This window comes from Nerophis ophidion, linkage group LG08, assembly GCF_033978795.1.
Source record: "Nerophis ophidion isolate RoL-2023_Sa linkage group LG08, RoL_Noph_v1.0, whole genome shotgun sequence".
NCBI lineage: Eukaryota > Metazoa > Chordata > Actinopteri > Syngnathiformes > Syngnathidae > Nerophis > Nerophis ophidion.
Genome location: NC_084618.1, coordinates 18,385,829 through 18,405,828, shown reverse-complemented (window position 1 = coordinate 18,405,828; position 20,000 = coordinate 18,385,829). Strand labels below are relative to the sequence as shown.

Genomic DNA, 20,000 nt, shown 5'->3' with positions numbered 1-20,000 from the left:
GATTCGGTTCTTGGGGCTAACAATCGATTACATTTTTGGGGATAACGATTAAATTTTTGGGGCTAACGATTCAATTCTTGGAGCTAATGATTCAATTCTTGATTTGATTCTTGGGGCTAACAATTGATTTGATTGCTGTGGCCAACTGTTCGATTATTGGGGCCAACGGTTCTATTTTTGGGGGTAACGATTTGATTCTTGGAGCCAACTGTTCGATTTTTGGGGCTAACGATTCAATTCTTGGGGCTAACAATTGATTAAATTCTTGTGGTTAACGATTCAATTGTTGGGGCTGACGATTAATTTGATTCTTGAAGCCAACGATTTGATTCTTGGGGCTAACGATTAATTTGATTCTTAGGGCTAACGATTCAATTCTTGGGGCTAACGATTATTTCATTCTTGGAGCTAACGATTTGAGTCTTGGGGCTAACGATTAATTCGATTCTTGGGGCTAACAATTAGATTCTTGGGGCTAATGATTCAATTGTTGGGGCTAACGATTCAATTTTTGGGGCTAACGATTCAATTCTTGGGGCTAACGATTAATTTGATTCTTTGGGGCTAACGATTCAATTCTTGGAGCTAATGATTCAATTCTTGATTTGATTCTTGGGGCTAACAATTGATTCGATTGCTGTGGCCAACTGTTCGATTATTGGGGCCAACGGTACTATTTTTGGGGGTAACGATTTGATTCTTGGAGCTAACTGTTCGATTTTTGGGGCTAACGATTCAATTCTTGGGGCTAACAATTGATTAAATTCTTGGGGTTTACGATTCAATTGTTGGGGCTGATGATTAATTTGATTCTTGAAGCTAACGATTTGATTCTTGGGGCTAACGATTAATTCGATTCTTAGGGCTAACGATTCAATTCTTGGGGCTAACGATTATTTAATTCTTGGAGCTAACGATTAATTAGATTCTTGGGGCTAACAATTAGATTCTTGGGGCTAATGATTCAATTCTTGGGGCTAACGATTAAATTTTTGGGGCTAACGATTCAATTCTTGGGGCTAACGATTAATTTGATTCTTTGGGGCTAACGATTCAATTCTTGGAGCTAATGATTCAATTCTTGATTTGATTCTTGGGGCTAACAATTGATTCGATTGCTGTGGCCAACTGTTCGATTATTGGGGCCAACGGTACTATTTTTGGGGGTAACGATTTGATTCTTGGAGCTAACTGTTCGATTTTTGGGGCTAACGATTCAATTCTTGGGGCTAACAATTGATTAAATTCTTGGGGTTAACGATTCAATTGTTGGGGCTGACGATTAATTTGATTCTTGAAGCTAACGATTTGATTCTTGGGGCTAACGATTAATTTGATTCTTAGGGCTAACGATTCAATTCTTGGGGCTAACGATTATTTCATTCTTGGAGCTAACGATTTGAGTCTTGGGGCTAACGATTAATTCGATTCTTGGGGCTAACAATTAGATTCTTGGGGCTACTGATTCAATTGTTGGGGCTAACGATTAAATTTTTGGGGCTAACGATTCAATTCTTGGGGCTAACGATTAATTTGATTCACGAGTCATCGCTCGCTTGCTTATTAACTGAGCATGTCCGCACTCAGAATTAACTTCCTTTGCTTCCGGTCAAAGTGTCTTGGTGCAGAACTTTTTATTTTTGCCTTGGAGTACGACTGCCAGGCAGGAAGTGAAGCCACAGTGCCAAATGTTGCACCTCTAGCATATCATGCCTGCCTTTTTTTACTAGCTCAATGGCACCCTCTTGTGTTTTTAGATGGGAGCTGCAGTCATCGGTGTAATCAGAGCAGTGCTTGATTGATTGATTGAAACTTTTATTAGTAGATTGCACAGTACAGTACATGTTCTGTACAATTGACCACTAAATGGTAACACCCGAATACGTTTTTCAACTTGCATTCTGCTACAGATGGACCGATACGGTTTTTCAGGGCCCACATAACAGGATTATCAGTCGGCAAGGAGGAATATTTGGAGCCGATATTCACTTTGAGTAAAAGTTATCCAAACATGCATATGGATTGAATACATTGTAAAGTATTCTTACACGTGGATTATACTGGATTTTACAGGAAGTATGAGAATATGAGAGCTGCTGCCTGCTCTTCTTTACTTACATGCAACAGCCAAAACAACACGAGACAGGACCAGTAAAACGCCAAGAAAGAACGACATAAATTGGATTTCACGACAAAAAAAAAAGAGAACTGCAAGGAGAGAAATGAGGGCGTGGTCACGCACCAGACTTTATATGCCCTTTGAGCCCTGCGGCTTATAAAACGGTGCTGCGAATTTGCATGAGCTGCTGCCCGCTCTTCTTTACTTATATAATCATCCCATATTTGTCAAGATATTTACACAAAAGGTTGCTTTTATGGCGGAGATATCTTTTCTGTCGCATTATTTGACTGAATCACAGATCATTAAACTTGTGGCGCTCTTTTATTGAGCCCACGCTCCGAGTGGAGGCTTGTCGTGCGACGCCATCTCTGCAACAGCCAAAACAACACGAAACGGGACCAGTAAAACGCCAGGAAAGAACAACATAAATTGGATTTCATGACAAAAAGGAGCACTGCAAGAAGCAGAGAAAGGAGGGCGCTTTGAGCTGCCCGCTCTTCTTTACTTATATATTCATCTCATATTTGTCAAGATATTTACACAAAAGGTTGCATTTATGGCAGAGATATATTTTCTGTCTATCCTTCTCTGTAGCGTTATTCGACGGAATGACGGATCAAGAAACTCGTGGCGCTCCTTTAATGAGCCCATGCTCCAAGTGTGACTCCATCGCTGCGACAGCCAAAACAACACAAAACAGGAAAGAACAACATGTATTGGATTTCATGGCAAAAAAGAGCACTGCAAGAAGGAGAGAAAGGGGAGCGTGGTCACCCGCCAGACTATATATGCGCTTTGAGCCCTGCGGCTTACAAAACGGTGCTGCGAATTTGTGTGAGCTGCTGCCTGCTCTTCTTTATTTATATACTCATATATTTATTCCACTACTGTATATGTCGGTAAAATAGCCATAATCGGACATCTCTAGTGTTTTTCATCCCCACTCACCTGGGCTTCTTTGGGGGCGTGTCTGCAGTTGGTGCCGTTGCTGGGCTCATTGCAGCTGTCCCTGTCACACCTGTCCACGTGCTGCCGCACTCGCCGCTTCAAGGCCTCCAGCTCGGCGTGGAAGACATCCAAGTAGACGTCTTGTCCTTCCTGCGAGATCGACAGAAAGGCGTCATGGCAGAGACTGGGGGATGGGCGGGCACGGTGGTGGTTTTTACTTTGGCTTTTTGGAAGAACTGCCGGAAGCAGCCTCGGGGGTCCTGCCCGGAGTTGGACGCCATCTCCAGGATGAACTGCATGGCGACGGCCTGGTGCGCCACCTGCTCCATCAGCGCCTCTTTCTGCACACAGAACAAGGGGTGTCAGCGCTGCCGGTGCTTGGCGGCGGCCGCCGTCACGCACCCCTTCCTGCTGGAGTCGGATGCACCACAAAAATAGGTAGTTGGCCGTCTCTTCGCAGATGAGCTGAGGCTTCTCCGCCAGGAACCGCTGACTGTCGTCCCATCGCCGCAACATGCCTGGCGACACGAAACCCCCAAATAAACAAATAAATAAAAACAGATTGTTAAATAATTACGTATAAGTTATCACACAACTCTTATGCTTATAGGCCATTTCTATAGTTATTAGCTATTGTGCTCAAGTTGGACTTTTTCTATCTGTGCAAGGATAAAACTTCTTGTCTAAGGGGTGGCCTCAGCCGCGGATGTTATCTTTGTTTTAGCCAAGGACTTCGAGCACCTCAACGAAGATAAGACGACAGCATGCAGACGAAGCAGAAAAAAGGCGAAATCACAAGGCCCCCAGCACATTCCGTCACGCTGCTTTGCATGATATGTGTGACCACTCCTTTTAGAGGCGGCCTCAGTGATGTTGACTGGGGAACTCCTGAATTAGTGGAGGGACGCGGGAGCTGCACCTTAGAGCGTAGGGCGAGACTGTGACTAAGTGTGCAGCTCCATGCGTTCTCCTCATTGAGTCAAATTGAACTCTGTCTCTGCCGGATTCCTTGCTTCTTGTCTGTTTAATAGATGTCATCAGTGTTTGAGCCTGATAGAGATGCAGCGTGCATGGTGCAGGGGTGTCGAGCGTAGCTAACGTTGGACCAACCAACTTATGCATGCTAAAATAAGCATGCTAGCTTAAAAAAACCCCAAAAAAAACATTTTGCAGGTGTACACCTGGGACCCATTACCTCCCTGCTTGGCACTCAGCATCAAGGGTTGGAATTGGGGGGTTAAATCACCAAAAATGATTCCCGGGCGTGGCTACTGCTGCTGCTCACTGCTCCACTCACCTCCCAGGTGGTGAACAAGGGGATGGGTCAAATGCAGAGGACAAATTTTACCACACCCAGTGTGTGTTTGTGACTATCATTGGTACTTTAACTTAACATCACCTACTTTGTTACTTGACAAATTACACCTTTTAGCACTTATTTTTTTGGCTAATTTTGTAGGTATCAAATATATTGGTATTTGCTGCATGCTAATGTTAGCAGGCTAGCATTTTTAACACATTTTATTAGGTACACACCTCAGAGTTGTACATTTTTGTACTTGACGTATGTCACAGTGAGAATTTTAGCATGCTAACATTAGCGTGCTATATATTTTCTTGTACTAATTTAGCAGGTATACACCTCAGCATCAAATATTTTGTTAGTAGATGAGTGATACCTATTAGCTATGTCTTTTTTTGTAGGTGTACACCTCAGTCATATTTTGGTACTTGATGCATGCTAATCTTAGCAGGCTAGCTTTTTAACCCAAAAATGTTTTAATGTACACCTCAGAGTAATATATTTTGGTACAGTGATAATTTTAGCATGTTAACATTACCATGTTATATGTTTTACTAATTTTGCAGGTATACACCTCAGCATCAAATACTTAGTAACTTGACGAATGATACCTTTTCAAAAGCTAATGTTAGTTATTTTTTAGCTAATTTTGTAGGTAAGCACCCTAAGCATCAAATATTTTGGTACTTGATGCATGCTAATGTTAGCAGGCTAGCATTTTTTAACATTTTTTGGGGGGACACACCTCCGAGTTGTATATTTTGGAACTTGATGTATGTCACAGTGAGCATTTTAGCATGCTATAGTTTTTCTTAGCAGGCTAGCTTTTTAACCTAAAAATGTTTTTAATGTACACCTCAGAGTAATATATTTTGGTACAGTTATAATTTTAGCATGCTAACATTACCATGCTATTGTTTTACTAATTTTGCGGGTATACACCTCAGCATCAAATATTTAGTAACTTGACAAATGATACCTTTTCAAAAGCTAATGTTAGTTATTTTTTAGCTAATTTTGTAGGTAAGCACCTAAGTATCAAATATTTTGGTACTTGATGCATGCTAATGTTAGCAGGCTAGCAATTTTAGACATTTTTTTGGGGGACACACCTCAGAGTTGTATATTTTGGAACTTGATGTATGTCACAGTGAGCATTTTAGCATGCTAACATTAGCATGCAATAGTTTTTCTTTTACTAATTTAGCAGGTATACACCTCAGCATCAAATATTTCGTTAGTAGACGAGTGAAACCTATTAGCATGCTAACGTTAGCTATGTCTTTTTTTTTGTAGGTGTACATCTCAGTCATATATTGGTATTTGATGCATGTTAACATTAGCAGGCTACAAAAAACTACAAAAATGGCCGCAGTCTCCTTTGATTTCTCAGTCTGTGGCCCTCAGGGGAAAAAGTTTGCGCCCTCCTGGTGTAGCGCAGGACTTACCGAAGTGCTGAAGCTCTTCCTCATCCTTTTGTAGCGACTTCCCGCAGCCGTCCGCTTCTGCAGGCTGATTTTGGACGTTGATGATACTCTGGTGGAGAAAGACCACAGTGACGTATAAGAAGGGGCGGCGTCAAACACAACGATTAACACCCAGCATTTGCAAATCCTTTTCAACCCATATTCAGTTGAATATGCTACAAAGACAACATATTTGATGTTCAAACTGATAAACATTTTTTGTTGTTGTTGCAAATAATCATTAGCTTTAGAATTTGATGCCAGCAACACGTGACGAAGAAGTTGGGAAAGGTGGTAATAAATACTGATAAAGTAGAGGAATGCTCATCAAACACTTATTTGGAACATCCCACAGGTGTGCAGGCTAATTGGGAACAGGTGGGTGCCATGATTGGCTATAAAAACAGCTTCCCAAAGAATGCTCAGTCTTTCACAAGAAAGGATGGGGCGAGGTACACCCCTTTGTCCACAACTGCGTGAGCAAATAGTCAAACAGTTTAAGAACATTTCTCAAAGTGCAATTGCAAGATATTTAGGGATTTCAACAGCTACGGTCCATAATATCCTCAAAAGGTTCAGAGAATCTGGAGAAATCACTCCACGTAAGCGGCAGGGCCGGAAACCAACAATGAATGACCGTGACCTTCGATCCCTCAGATGGCACTGTATCAAAAACCGACATCAATTTCTAAAGGATATCACCACATGGGCTCAGGAACACTTCAGAAAACCACTGTCACTAAATACAATTTGTCGCTACATCTGTAAATGCAAGTTAAAGCTCTACTATGCAAAGCGAAAGCCATTTATCAACAACATCCAGAAACGCCACTGCCTTCTCTGAGCCCGAGATCATCTAAGATGGACTGATGCAAAGTGGAAAAAGTGTTCTGTGGTCTGACGAGTCCACATTTCAAATTGTTTTAGAAAATATTCTATATAGTGTCATCCGGACCAAAGGGGAAGTGAACCATCCAGACTGTTATCGACGCAAAGTTCAAAAGTCAGCATCTGTGATGGTATAGGAGTGCATTAGTGCCCAAGGCATGGGTAACTTACACATCTGTGAAGGCACCATTAATGCTGAAAGGTACATACAGGTTTTGGAACAAGATATTCTGCCATCTAAGCGCCATCTTTTTCACAGACGCCCCTGCTTATTTCAACAAGACAATGCCAAGCCACATTCAGCACGTGTTATAACGGCCTGGCTTCGTGGGGACTTTTCTGGCCCGCCTGCAGTCCAGACCAGTCTCCCATGGAAAATGTGTGGCGCATTACGAAGCGTAAAATACGACAGCGGAGACCCCGGACTGTTCAACGACTGAAGCTCTACATAAAACAAGATTGGGAAAGAATTCCACTTTCAAAGCTTCAACAATTAGTTCCCTCAGTTATTAAACGTTTATTGAGTGAAGAAACGGTGATGTAACAGTCTGGTGAACATGCCCTTTCCCAACTACTTTGGCATATGTTGCAGCCATGAAATTCTAAGTTAATTATTATTTGCAAAAAAAAATAAAGTTTATGAGTTTGAACATCAAATATCTTGTCTTTGTTGTGCATTCAACTGAATATGGGTTGAAAAGCATTTGCAAATCATTGTAATCCGTTTTATTTACATCTAACACAGTTTCCCAACTCATATGGAAACGGGGTTTGTACATCAAAATGCCAATTACGGGCACAGATTTCTCCCCTCGAATACTCCAAATAGATGTACTTTCTGGAGTGAAAGCGCACACTCCATCACTAAACGGGAAACACTGGGTATCTGCGACAGGAGCTACCTTATCGAAAACGTCCCAACTCCCGACGGCTTCCAGCACGGGTCCGCGACCAGGTTGCGGACCTCCTCCCAGCATGCTCTCTTTGCGCCGCCACTCCTCCTCGGTGTTGATCAGCTCGGCGGGGCAGGCCCGGGTACGTGCGCGCTCCTGCTCCAGGGACTCGGAGCAGTGGACGCTCAGAGAGCACAGGCGGTCCTGGACTTCGGCCAGCATCCAGCTGGACACGACGGGGGTCTTCACGCAGCACTGCGGGCTCTGGCAGACGGACGGCGTGGCGCAGGCACACGGTGAAGTCTGCACAAATGATGCCAGAGTCCCGTCATGCATCGGCCTCTCTCGCTCTGCGAGGACACAACCGCTGAAAGAACTGAAGATGGGGTTTATGGCTCTAAATTCTGGACTATAAGCCGCCACTTTCTTTCTACACTTTGAACCCTGCGGTTTATAAAACGGTGACGCTAATTTATGGATTTCTCTTCGCTGACGACCATAATGCAAATAGTAAAATAAAAAAAAACAAAGACACTGAAAAGGTGTGTTATTGTTTCGTGCTATGGCACCATATTTTGGACAAATTTGCACACTACCATTTCCCACTCCAACCAGAGCGCTGCTCAGTCTTCTAGCCGTCCATAGCGTCTATAACGGCATGGATTCTTCATTCATTACTCCAAGCAACTTTTGGAAGTTTTACAATATAACTAAAACAATTCTTACTTACCAAACCGTCCCACGTGTGACATCTGTAGGAGAGTTTTCGTGCATATTTGCACGTGCCATCGTAATGTAATCAAGCTAGCGTCGTATACAAGTGTCTGTGTTAGTATTATTAACTTACAATGACACCCTTTTTGTTTCAGTTTCACAAATTCCTCAGTAAACTTACCAAAGCGTCCGTTTAGCTGATTGGAGAGCGAGCTTGCGCAGCTAGTGTGTTTATGACCATGACTTCTGTTTTGTTTGATTAGCCTTTTTACTGCCGTGTTAGAGAGATTGTTTGGAAACAATCAAGGTATGTCAATAAACATGTATAAAACATTTCTGTGTAAATAACTTTGTGGAAAGGCGGAGCCGGCAGCCCGACAGCGAGGCAGGGCACACCGTAGCCCGGCCCAAGATGGCGGCGAGGAGGCGTGGCCGGCAGTCCGACAGCGAGGCAGGGCACGCCGTAGCCCGGCCCGAGATGGCGGCGAGGAGGCGTGGACCGCGAGCAAGCAGCGAGGTGGGGCGCGCCGTAACCATTCCCACAAATATTATCAGGTGCGTGGGTCGCGCAGCTGGGCACAATTTAAATCTCTTCTCGCACTGTATAAAAGGGCAGCAGCCGTAAACGCCGGGGGGAGAAACGGAGAGAGAAGGAGCCAGAAACAAGCGGATGCTGAACGAGAGCAAGAGAGAGCCACAGGAAGACGAAGATGCACGCGACTGAAAAGGTGGAGCGGCAGAGGAAGCATGACACGGCAAGGCTGAAAAGCAACCTGTAGAGACTCTTTTTATTGAAAAATAAAATAAAGTCCAACCTGCGCCACAATTTCCTTCCTTGGTGGTCCTGAGAACCCGCACGACGGTTCGAGACCGTCACAAACTCATTTAATAAAATATACATCGGTGGCTTGTAGTCAGAACAGAAGGCGGAGGAAATTACATGTTTTGATATAGTATTTGCTGGTTGAACTTTACGGATCACAAAAAAGGTAAATTCGTATCGCTAATGTTGTTAGCATAATTGAATGAGATTTAACATATAGAAAATTAGCATCACGGCTAACAGAGAAATATATTACGAGACTGTGGTGGTACATAAACCTAGCTTGCTGGATATATTGACCCCAAAATCATTTAACAAGTACAGGAACAGCTAGCTAGCTTGAGTGGAAGTCTGCTGGAGTAGTCTACAACAATTACACCTCTATTAATTATAAATACCGTAGATCAAATATAATTACCCATGTAATATCATCAAAACTTACCTGACTGGATGAAGTCCCTGGGCTCAAATACTAGTGTGGCCTCAGTAGCCCTGTTGTAGTGTGTAGCATGCAGGCAATGATCTGTGCATGTGATGGTGAGGATGAGGAATGCACTGTGCAGGGTTAAAATTCTACTGAATTTGCATTAAATCAGGTTGTTTTAGCTAAAAATCATGCTGCAAGATCTGGCATGTGGCATTCAATGTTTATTCCCATTAATTCTCATGGAAAGTTTCCAACTTTGAATATTCCCCGAATTTTGCAACCTTATTTGTGATCGATAAAACTTTCCGCGAATCAAATTTAAAGAAATTGTACCGGAAAGTTCATTACTTTGAAGTCGACCGGTAAAAATTGTAACACACGGGCACGGAGATTTGACTCGGCAAATATAAACAAAACACTGTTTTGACACGGAAAAGGCAGGGGCAGGAAATAAACAAATAAATAATCCGCGAACACTTCCGAAAATGCGCGTCCTTTCTGATTTCAATTCGTAAAAAGACCCAAAAAGTGCGTGAACGCCAACACTGTAAACGTAAAGACTATACATGTGTGAATATATTGTTACTTTTCATGTAATCTGCTTTTGGCCCCCCCAGACAATTTTTTTTTACCCCAATGCGGTCAAATATTTTGGACATATTTGGCTGTATTCATTACTCTCGTCAGCGTATGTCGTATTTGATTTATATGACATTTCCAGTTAATTTGATCATCTATTATTATCTTACTGCTTGGCACTCAGCATCAAGGGTTGGAATTGGGGGTTAAATCGCCAAAAATGATTTTTGTATCTTTTTTCCAAATAGTTCAAGAAAGACCACTTCAAATTAGCAATATTTTGCACTGTTATTAAATGTAATAAATCAGAAACTGATGACATTGTGCTGTATTTTACTTCTTTATCTCTTTTTTTCAACCAAAAATGCTTTACTCTGATTAGGGGGTACTTGAGTTAAAAAAATGTTCACAGGGGGTACGCCACTAAAAACGGTTGAGAACCACTGGATTATTACACCCAGATATTTGGTGTCTTTTACTTTTTTTTAGGGAAGCACCGAATAATCGGTAACCAAATATATTCGGCCGAATATGGCAAAAAAAAAAGCCACATTCGGCCTTCGGTGGAATGAGTTAAATGCAAGGCTGAATAGTGGCGTGTGACGCAATTTTTTTGACGCAATGACGCTATCAACCAACGTGCAGTGACGCGGTGACGTTGTAACCCGGCGCCTTCGGAAAAATGTCAGCAGTGTGGAGATATTTTAAAGTGTCGGAAAGTGACAAAAGTATTGCAGTTTGCGACGAATGTTCAGCCAAACTGTCTCGAGGAGGTGCCTCGTGGCCGACGTCTTTGAGAGGGCGAAAAAGTACGCGACTGACAGTGCCAAAGCAAACGGAGTTTATGGCTTTGGATGAACAACCGTTCAGTGTTGTGGAGGACATTGGCTTTCAGAGACTCATGGAGCACATTGAGCCCTGTTACACGATACCGAGCAGACGGTATTTCTCTGACGTGTGCTCTTTACATTGTGTGTGTGCTGTTTCCATTATTAGCCTGTTGTGTAGGCTACCTATATAAGTGTATGACGTTACAAGCACACACTTAATTGAGATTTACTTGACCCTTCTGTTTACATTATTAGTCTTATCTACTGTGGCTAAGCAGACTTTATTTTTTGGGGGGAATGCATGTTTTGTTTTAAAGGGGAACATTATCACCAAACCTATGCAAGCGTCAATATATACCTTGATGTTGCAGAAAAAGTACCATGTATTTTTTTAACCGATTTCCGAACTCTAAATGGGCGAATTTTGGCAAATTAAACTCCTTTTTGTTTATAGGTCTTTTAGGGATGACGTCAGAACGTGACGTCACCGAGGTAACACACCCGCCATTTTCATTTTCACATTACAAACACCGGGTCTCAGTTCTGTTATTTTCCGTTTTTTCGACTATTTTTTGGAACCTTGGAGACATCATGCCTCGTCGGTGTGTTGTTGGAGGGTGTAACAACACTAACAAGGAGGGAATCAAGTTGCACCACTGGCAAGAAATCTGCCGCCAGACCCCCATTGAATGTACCAAAGTGTCTTCACGTTTGACCGGCGATGCTAAGACAGACATGGCACAAAGATGTATGGATAACCTGCAGATGCATTTGCAACGATTAAGTCAACGAAATCACAAAGGTGAGTTTTGTTGATGTTGTTGACTTATGCGCTAATCAGACATATTTGGTCACGGCATGACTGCCAGCTAATCGATGCTAACATGCTACGCTAATCGATGCTAACATGCTATTTACGCTAGCTGTATGTACATTTGAAACTAGATACCCACATTTAATGCGAAACAAACTCTTACCAATCGACATATTTAAGTTGCTCCAGTGTCACAAGATGCGAAAGTCCTGATCGTTTGGTTCGCACATTTTACCGGCGATGCTAATAAGGCAGCCATGCTATGGGCCACTTCATTAGGTACACCCATGCTATGGCCGAATAGCGTCAATAGCTATTCGCTCAATAGCTTCAATTTCTTTTTCGCTATCTGCCTCCATACTCCGACCATCTGTTTCAATACATGCGTAATCTGTTGAATCGCTTAAGCCGCTGAAATCCGAGCAAATGTCGCTATATCTTGCTGTGGTAACCACCATGTTGTTTGTATTGGCAGCACTGTATGACGTCACAGGGAAATGGACAGTCGCTTTGCGAATAGCGAAAATCCAGAACTTTAAAGCTTTTTTGGGGGATATTCCGGGAGGTGTAAAATTTTGAAAAAAACTTTGAAAAATAAAACAAGCCCATGGGAAGTGATTTTTATTGTTTTTAACCGTTTTGAAATTGTGATAATGTTCCCCTTTAAGGCCTAATATAAATGAAAAACTTTGTGCTTTTTTTAAAAAGCAAAGGCTACTGGAATATTTAAAAAATTTCAATATTCAATACAAATTTGCTTTGTTTAAAAAAACATGTCTAAAAATGTATTCTAGGCTATTTATGCAATATAAAAAAAATTGTGAAAAACTGCATTCATTATTCGGTATTCAGTATTCAGCCTTCGGCCAAGCATTTAAATTTTATTCGGCTTTGGCCACAAATTTTCATTTCAGTGCATCCCTACTTTATTTCCTTTTATTTTGGGACATGAAAGCTTTAATGGCCCCTATAGACCATCCATCATCTAAGGCAGGGGTCGGGAACGTTTTTGGCTGAGAGAGCCAAGAAGCCAAATGTTTTAAAATGTATTTCCCTAAGAGTCATATAATATTTTTTTAACACTGAACACAAACGCGTGCATTTTTAAGTAAGACCAACATTTCCATTTTATTCTTTGTAATAACATCGTTATACTGAAGCAAATTGTGGAGGAGGCGTGGCCTGCAGGCCTGGAGCAAAGCGGGATGTTGCCAGGATCGGCCTCGAAATCAGCGACAGGTGCGTAGATGGCCCACCTGGGCTTTTTTATCTAATCACCTGTCGCTCTGTTATAAGCAGCAGCCAGGAGGAGAGACAGGGTTGGGGCTGGAGTCAGAGCGCGAGTGAGGACGAAAGAGAAAAAGACAATGGCTGGAAAGCAACTGAGAGACTAATTGAAAAAAACAACAACAATATTTTACCCTAAAACAGGCTCTCATGTCGGTGCTTGGTGGTCTGAAGAACCCCCAGGAGGGCAAGCCCAACACTAACCAATAATAAATAAATTACTTCTTACAATTAACGCAACTTCTTGAACATAAAAATGCATGAGAATGTTTTATATTTTGAATGTTATTTTTAACACTATGATTACAAGTGGAATTATTAATTACTTATCCTGTTAAGCAGTGTCATCTCAGATTTATCCAAGAGCCAGATGCAGTCATCAAAAGAGCCACATCTGGCTCTAGAGCAGGGGTAGGGAACCTATGGCTCTAGAGCCAGATGTGGCTCTTTTGATGACTCATCTGGCTCTCGGATAAATCTTAGCTGACATTGCTTAACACGATAATTATGAATAATTCCGCTGGAATTCACAGTGCTAAAAATAACGTTCAAAATATAAAACATTCTCATGCATTTAAATCCATCCATCCATTTCCTACCGCACCTGTTCAAGAAGTCGCATTAATGGTAAGAAGTATTTTATGTCATGATGGGGGGGGCAGCTTGCTGAGGGGTCGTTCTCCCAGGAAGGCAGACAGACTACTCGGGACATGGCATTTAGGTAAAAACATGACTTAATTTAAACTAAAAAAAGATACAAACAAAAATAGCTCACAGCCGAGGCATAACTTGGGCTAAGGAAGAAAGCTAACGCATAAACAGACTATGAACATAAATCAAACAAAACTTACTTGGCATGGCATGAAGCACGAAACTATGGCAAGGCATGAAACAAGTCAGCACAGAGCAAGAAAAGATGACATTGACGCCAGGGCGACTGACTGGCAAAGGCAAGCTTAAATACTGCCTCTGATTAGTGCTCGGGCAGCAGGTGAGCGGGCATCACATCCCATCTCCCCGGATTATAAACAACTCAAATGTACTTCTAATGTATATACTTGTTCTTATGCTATCTGAACTCACTATGTTCTCTGCTGGCTGTACATATCCTACTAAATAAGACCTACACTGTTTCAATGTCCACATTTCTACTGATATCAACCAAAGCTCCTCATCCCACCCCCCGTATTGTAAATAATGTAAATAATTCAACGTACATACTATGATGATTAACTTGTGTGATGACTGTATTATGTTGATAGTATATTTTTGTACCATGAATTGATTAACGTGGACCCCGACTTAAACAAGTTGAAAAACTTATTCGGGTGTTACCATTTAGTGGTCAGTTGTACGGAATATGTACTGAACTGTGCAATCTACTAATAAAAGTATCAATCAATCAATCAATCAATCAATTTTGTCCACCAGAGACAGGTGGACAAAATGAGTAACCAAGGAAACCAGACAAGGGAATGGAAAAAAAACAGTAACTTAAAGAGTCCAAAAGACAAACAACACATGGCCAAACAAAAACATGATCAACAGACATGACATTTGATTAATTATTGGTTAGCTTCAGAATAACAATGTTATTAAAAAGAATAAGAGACTTATTATACTCAAAAAATGTTGGTCTTACTTAAAAAGGCACGCATTTAGTTGTATTCAGTGTTAAAAATATGATATGGCTCTCACGGAAATACATTTTGAAATATTTGGCTTTCATGGCTCTCTCAGCCCAAAAGGTTCCCGACCCCTGCTCTAGAGCCATAGGTTCCCTACCCCTGATCTAAGGGGGAGTTTGCAAGGACTAAAAATAAAAACTTGACTCCATACAGCCAGTATTTATCTTGCTGTCTGGGAATATGTGGCACCTGGGGGGATTAGAGGGATGCAAATCCAAAATAGACCACCGCAGCATGACAGACACTATACAATTCAATAGTACAACACAAGCAGGAAAATGTTATTTTCTTTACATATAAAAAAAAATGGCAAGTGTCCCCAATGTGAGTGGTGTACCTGCGGGGTGGGGGCCACACTTCCACCGCCCGAGGCCGGCCAAGGAGGCTCAGCGTCGGCGTTGTTGCTCCGCCACTCCATCGCTGCTCGGCTAGCCGCGTTAGCTCGCCTTGCTGTAAAAATGTCGGAAAACCAAAGTTGCCCGGTGAGACTAAAGTATCCACCCAGGCAAGTCCACCGGCGTGGGACACTCTCCTCCCCAGCACCACGCTCCCAGAGCCGGGGAGGGGGAGCAGGACAGAAGAGAAGCTGGAGCAGAAAATGACAACAACATCAACTTCACTGCTACTCCGGTGTGCCGCTCTCAAATGGCGACGGGACAAACAATAGTTCCGAACTATCAGTTCCGGTGAGACCACAGAATTAGGGAAATATTCAAAATCTGGTGTATATATATATATATATATATATATATATATATATATATATATATATATATATATATATATATATATATATATGTATATATATATATATATATATATATATATATATATATATATATATATATATATATATATATGTATATGTATATATATATATATATATATATATATACACATATATATATATATATATACCAGATTTTGAATATATATGTATATATATATATATATATAGATATAGATAGATATAGATATAGATATATATATATATATAGATATAGATATAGATATAGATATATATAGATATAGATATAGATATATATATATATATATATATATATATATATATATATATATATATATATATATATTGATACCTTTATTAGTAGATTGCACTGTTCAGTACATATTCCGTGTTAATCAATTGGCAGAGGGGTTAGTGCGTCTGCATCACAATAAGAAGTTCATGCAGTCCTGGGTTCAAATCCAGGCTCGGGATCTTTCTGTGGGGAGTTTGCATGTTCTTCCCGTGAATATGTGGGTTCCCTCCGGGTACTCCGGCTTCCTCCCACTTCCAAAGACATGCACCTGGGGATAAGTTGATTGGCAACACTAAATGGTCCCTAGTGTGTGAATGTGAGTGTGAATGTTGTCTGTCTATCTGTGTTGGCCCTGCGATGAGGTGGCGACTTGTCCAGGGTGTACCCTGCCATCTGCCCGATTGTAGCTGAGATAGGCGCCAGCGCCCCCCGCGACCCCGAAAGGGAATAAGCGGTAGAAAATGGATGGATGGATAAAATAAATACTTGAATTTCAGTGAATTACAGCTATACATGTATATGTTTTGAACTGAACTGAATTATATTTATATAGCGCTTTTCTCTAGTGACTCAAAGCGCTTTACATAGTGAAACCCAATATCTAAGTTACATCTAAACCAGTGTGGGTGGCACTGGGAGCAGGTGGGTAAAGTGTCTTGCCCAAGGACACAACGGCAGTGACTAGGATGACGGAAGCGGGAATCGAACCTGCAACCCTCAAGTTGCTGGCACGGCCACTCTACCAACCGAGCTATACCATTTTATATATATATATATATATATATATATATTTACAGCTATGTATGTATATGTATATACATATATATATATATATATATATATATATATAGCTGTAATTAACTGAAATTCAAGTATTGTATGTATATATATATATGTACATACATACATACACACATATCAGTGAATTACAGCTATATATATACATATATGTAGCTGAAATTCAAGTATCCATTTTATTATATGTATATATGTATATATATATATATATATATATATATATATATATATATGCAATTGCTTCCAGTGCACTTAAGATGTGACTTAAAGGTTTTACTACTTACGTATAAAATACTACACGGCCTAGCTCCATCCTATCTTGCAGATTGTATTGTACCATATGTCCCGGCAAGACATCTGCGTTCAAAGGACTCCGGCTTATTAGTGATTCCCAAAGCCCAAAAAAAGTCTGTGGGCTATAGAGCTCCAGTACTCTGGAATGCCCTCCCGGTAACAGTTCGAGATGCCACCTCAGTTGAAGCATTTAAGTCTCACCTTAAAACTCATTTGTATACTCTAGCCTTTAAATAGACTCCCTTTTTAGACCAGTTGGTCTGCCGTTTCTTTTCTTTTTCTCCTATGTCCCACTCTCCCTTATGGAGGGGGTCCTGTCCGATCCGGTGGCCATGTACCGCTTGCCTGTGTATCGGCTGGGGACATCTCTGTGCTGCTGATCCGCCTCCGCTTGGGATGGTTTCCTGCTGGCTCTGCTGTAAACGGGATTCTCGCTGCTGTGTTGGATCCGCTTTGGACTGGACTCACGCGGCTGTGTTGGATCCATTATGGATTGAACTTTCACAGTATCATGTTGGACCCGCTCGACATCCATTGCTTTCCTCCTCTCCAAGGTTCTCATAGTCATCATTGTCACCGACGTCCCACTGGGTGTGAGTTTTCCTTGCCCTTATGTGGGCCTACCGAGGATGTGGTAGTGGTTTGTGCAGCCCTTTGAGACACTAGTGATTTAGGGCTATATAAATAAACATTGATTGATTGATATATATATTTATAATAAATACTTGAATTTCAGTGGATATATTCAATTCAATAAAATGAATACTTGAGTTTTAGTGAATATATTTAAGTATTTATTTTATTATATATATCAGTGGTTCTTAACCTGGGTTCGATCGAACCCTAGGGGTTCGGTGAGTCAGGCTCAAGGGTTCGGCGGAGGTCAAGACACACCCGACTCATCAAGTAAATAAAAACTTCTCCCTATCAGCGTACTACGGATACGGCAACAGTGGAAGTCACACTGATTTGCAGGTGTGTAATTTGTTGTGAGTTTATGCACTGTGTTGGTTTTGTTCTTTGAACAAGGTGATGTTCACGCACGGTTTATTTTGTGCATCAGTAAAAATACATCGTAACATTTTAGTATGGGGAACATGTTCACCATTAGTTAGTTGCTTATTAACATGCACATTATTAACATATTGGCTCTTTACTAGTCATTATTAAGTACTTATTAATGCCTTATTATAACCCTGGCCCTAACCCTCTAACCCTAACCCCAACCAAGTAACTCTACATTAAGTCTTTGTTACTTAGAATATGTTCCCCTAGTGTCCAAAAAACTCTAAATTAAGTCTTTGTTACTTAGAATATGTTCCCCATACTAAAGTGTTACAAAAACATATAACTTTGTCTTGAATTTGGAAAAAAAACATTATTTTTCACTAAAGAAGGGTTCGGTGGATGCGCATATGAAAATGGTGGGGTTCGGTACCTCCAACAAGCTTAGGAACCACTGATACACACACATATATATATATATATATATATATATATATATATATATATATATATATATATATATATATATATATATATATATATGTATGTATATATATATATATATATGTATGTATATATATATATATGTATATATATATATATATATATATATATATATATATAAAAAATTAACCATAATTCATGGTAGCGAGAAGATTAGGTTAGGAGTGGAAGATATTGTAGGATTGCACTCAGAACACATAGGTTATAAAGTATTATATACATATTAAAAAAACAAACACTGGGTTAAATAAAATAATATAGAGTAGATCATGGGTCACCAATGCAGTGCCCGCGGGCACCAGGTCGCCCGTAAGGACCAGATGAGTCGCCCGCTGGCCTGTTCTAAAAAAAGCTCAAGTAGCAGCACTTACCAGTGAGCTGCCTCTATTTTTTAAATTGTATTTATTTACTAGCAAGCTGGTTTCGCTTTGCTCGACATTTTTAATTCTAAGAGAGACAAAACTCAAATAGAATTTGAAAATCCAAGAACATTTTTTAAAGACTTGGTCTTCACTTGGTTAAATGAATTCATAATTTTTTTTATTTTGCTTCTTATAACTTTCAGAAAGACAATTTTAGAGAAAAGATACAACCTTAAAAATTATTTTAGGATTTTTAAACACATATACCTTTTTACCTTTTAAATTCCTTTCTCTTCTTTCCTGATAATTTAAATCAATGTTCAAGTATTTGTTTTTATTGTAAAGAATAATAAATACATTTTAATTTTTAATTCTTCATTTTAGCTTCTGTTTTTTCGACGAAGAATATTTGTGAAATATTTCTTCAAACTAATTATTAAAATTCCCAAAAATTATTCTGGCAAATCTAGAAAATCCGTAGAATCAAATTTGAATCTTATTTCAAAGTCATTTGAATTTTTTTGAAAAGTTTTGCTCCGGAAAATCTAGAAGAAATAAGGATTTGTCTTTTTTAGAAATATAGCTTGGTCCAATTTGATATATATATTCTAACAAAGTGCAGATTGGATTTTAACCTATTTAAAACATGTCATCAAAATTTTAAAATTAAACTTAATCAGGAAAAATTATTAATGATGTTCCATAGTTATTTTTTTATTTTTTTCAAAAAGATTCTCATTAGCTAGTTTTTCTCTTCTTTTTTTCGGTTGAATTTTGAATTTTAAAGAGTCGAACTTGAGGATAAACTCCATCCATTTTCTACCGCTTATTCCCTTTCGGGGTCGCGGGGGGCGCTGGCGCCTTTCTCAGCTACAATCGGGCGGAAGGCAGGGTACACCCTGGACAAGTCGCCACCTCATCGCAGGGCCAACACAGATAGACAGACAACATTCACACTCACATTCACATTCACACACTAGGGCCAATTTAGTGTTGCCAATCAACTTATCCCCAGGTGCATGTCTTTGGAAGTGGGAGGAAGCCGGAGTACCCGGAGGGAACCCACACATTCACGGGGAGAACATGCAAACTCCACACAGAAAGATCCCGAGCCTGGATTTGAACCCAGGACTGCAGGACCTTCGTATTGTGAGGCAGACGCACTAACCCCTCTGCCACCGTGAACCCTGAAGATAAACTATGTTTCAAAAT

At 40.5% G+C, this 20,000-nt stretch overlaps 1 protein-coding gene across 3 annotated transcripts in view; it reads right to left on the bottom strand.

Annotated features, from left to right (window-relative positions):
• cdc37l1 (cell division cycle 37-like 1) overlaps positions 1 to 15,428 on the bottom strand; it is an 18,774-nt gene extending 3,346 nt beyond the window's left edge. For all 3 annotated transcript variants that reach the window (XR_009807774.1, XM_061907933.1, XM_061907934.1), the window contains exons 1-6: positions 15,120 to 15,428; positions 7,630 to 7,923; positions 5,822 to 5,909; positions 3,473 to 3,588; positions 3,289 to 3,411; positions 3,071 to 3,220 (exon numbers count right to left, since the gene is read on the bottom strand). Coding sequence is in view for 2 of the 3 variants with exons in the window: in XM_061907933.1 (XP_061763917.1) it covers positions 3,071 to 3,220; positions 3,289 to 3,411; positions 3,473 to 3,588; positions 5,822 to 5,909; positions 7,630 to 7,923; positions 15,120 to 15,200 (852 nt within the window). In the remaining variant the exon portion in view is untranslated. The remainder of the gene's footprint in view (positions 1 to 3,070; positions 3,221 to 3,288; positions 3,412 to 3,472; positions 3,589 to 5,821; positions 5,910 to 7,629; positions 7,924 to 15,119) is intronic.
• Positions 15,429 to 20,000: the final 4,572 nt, after the last annotated feature.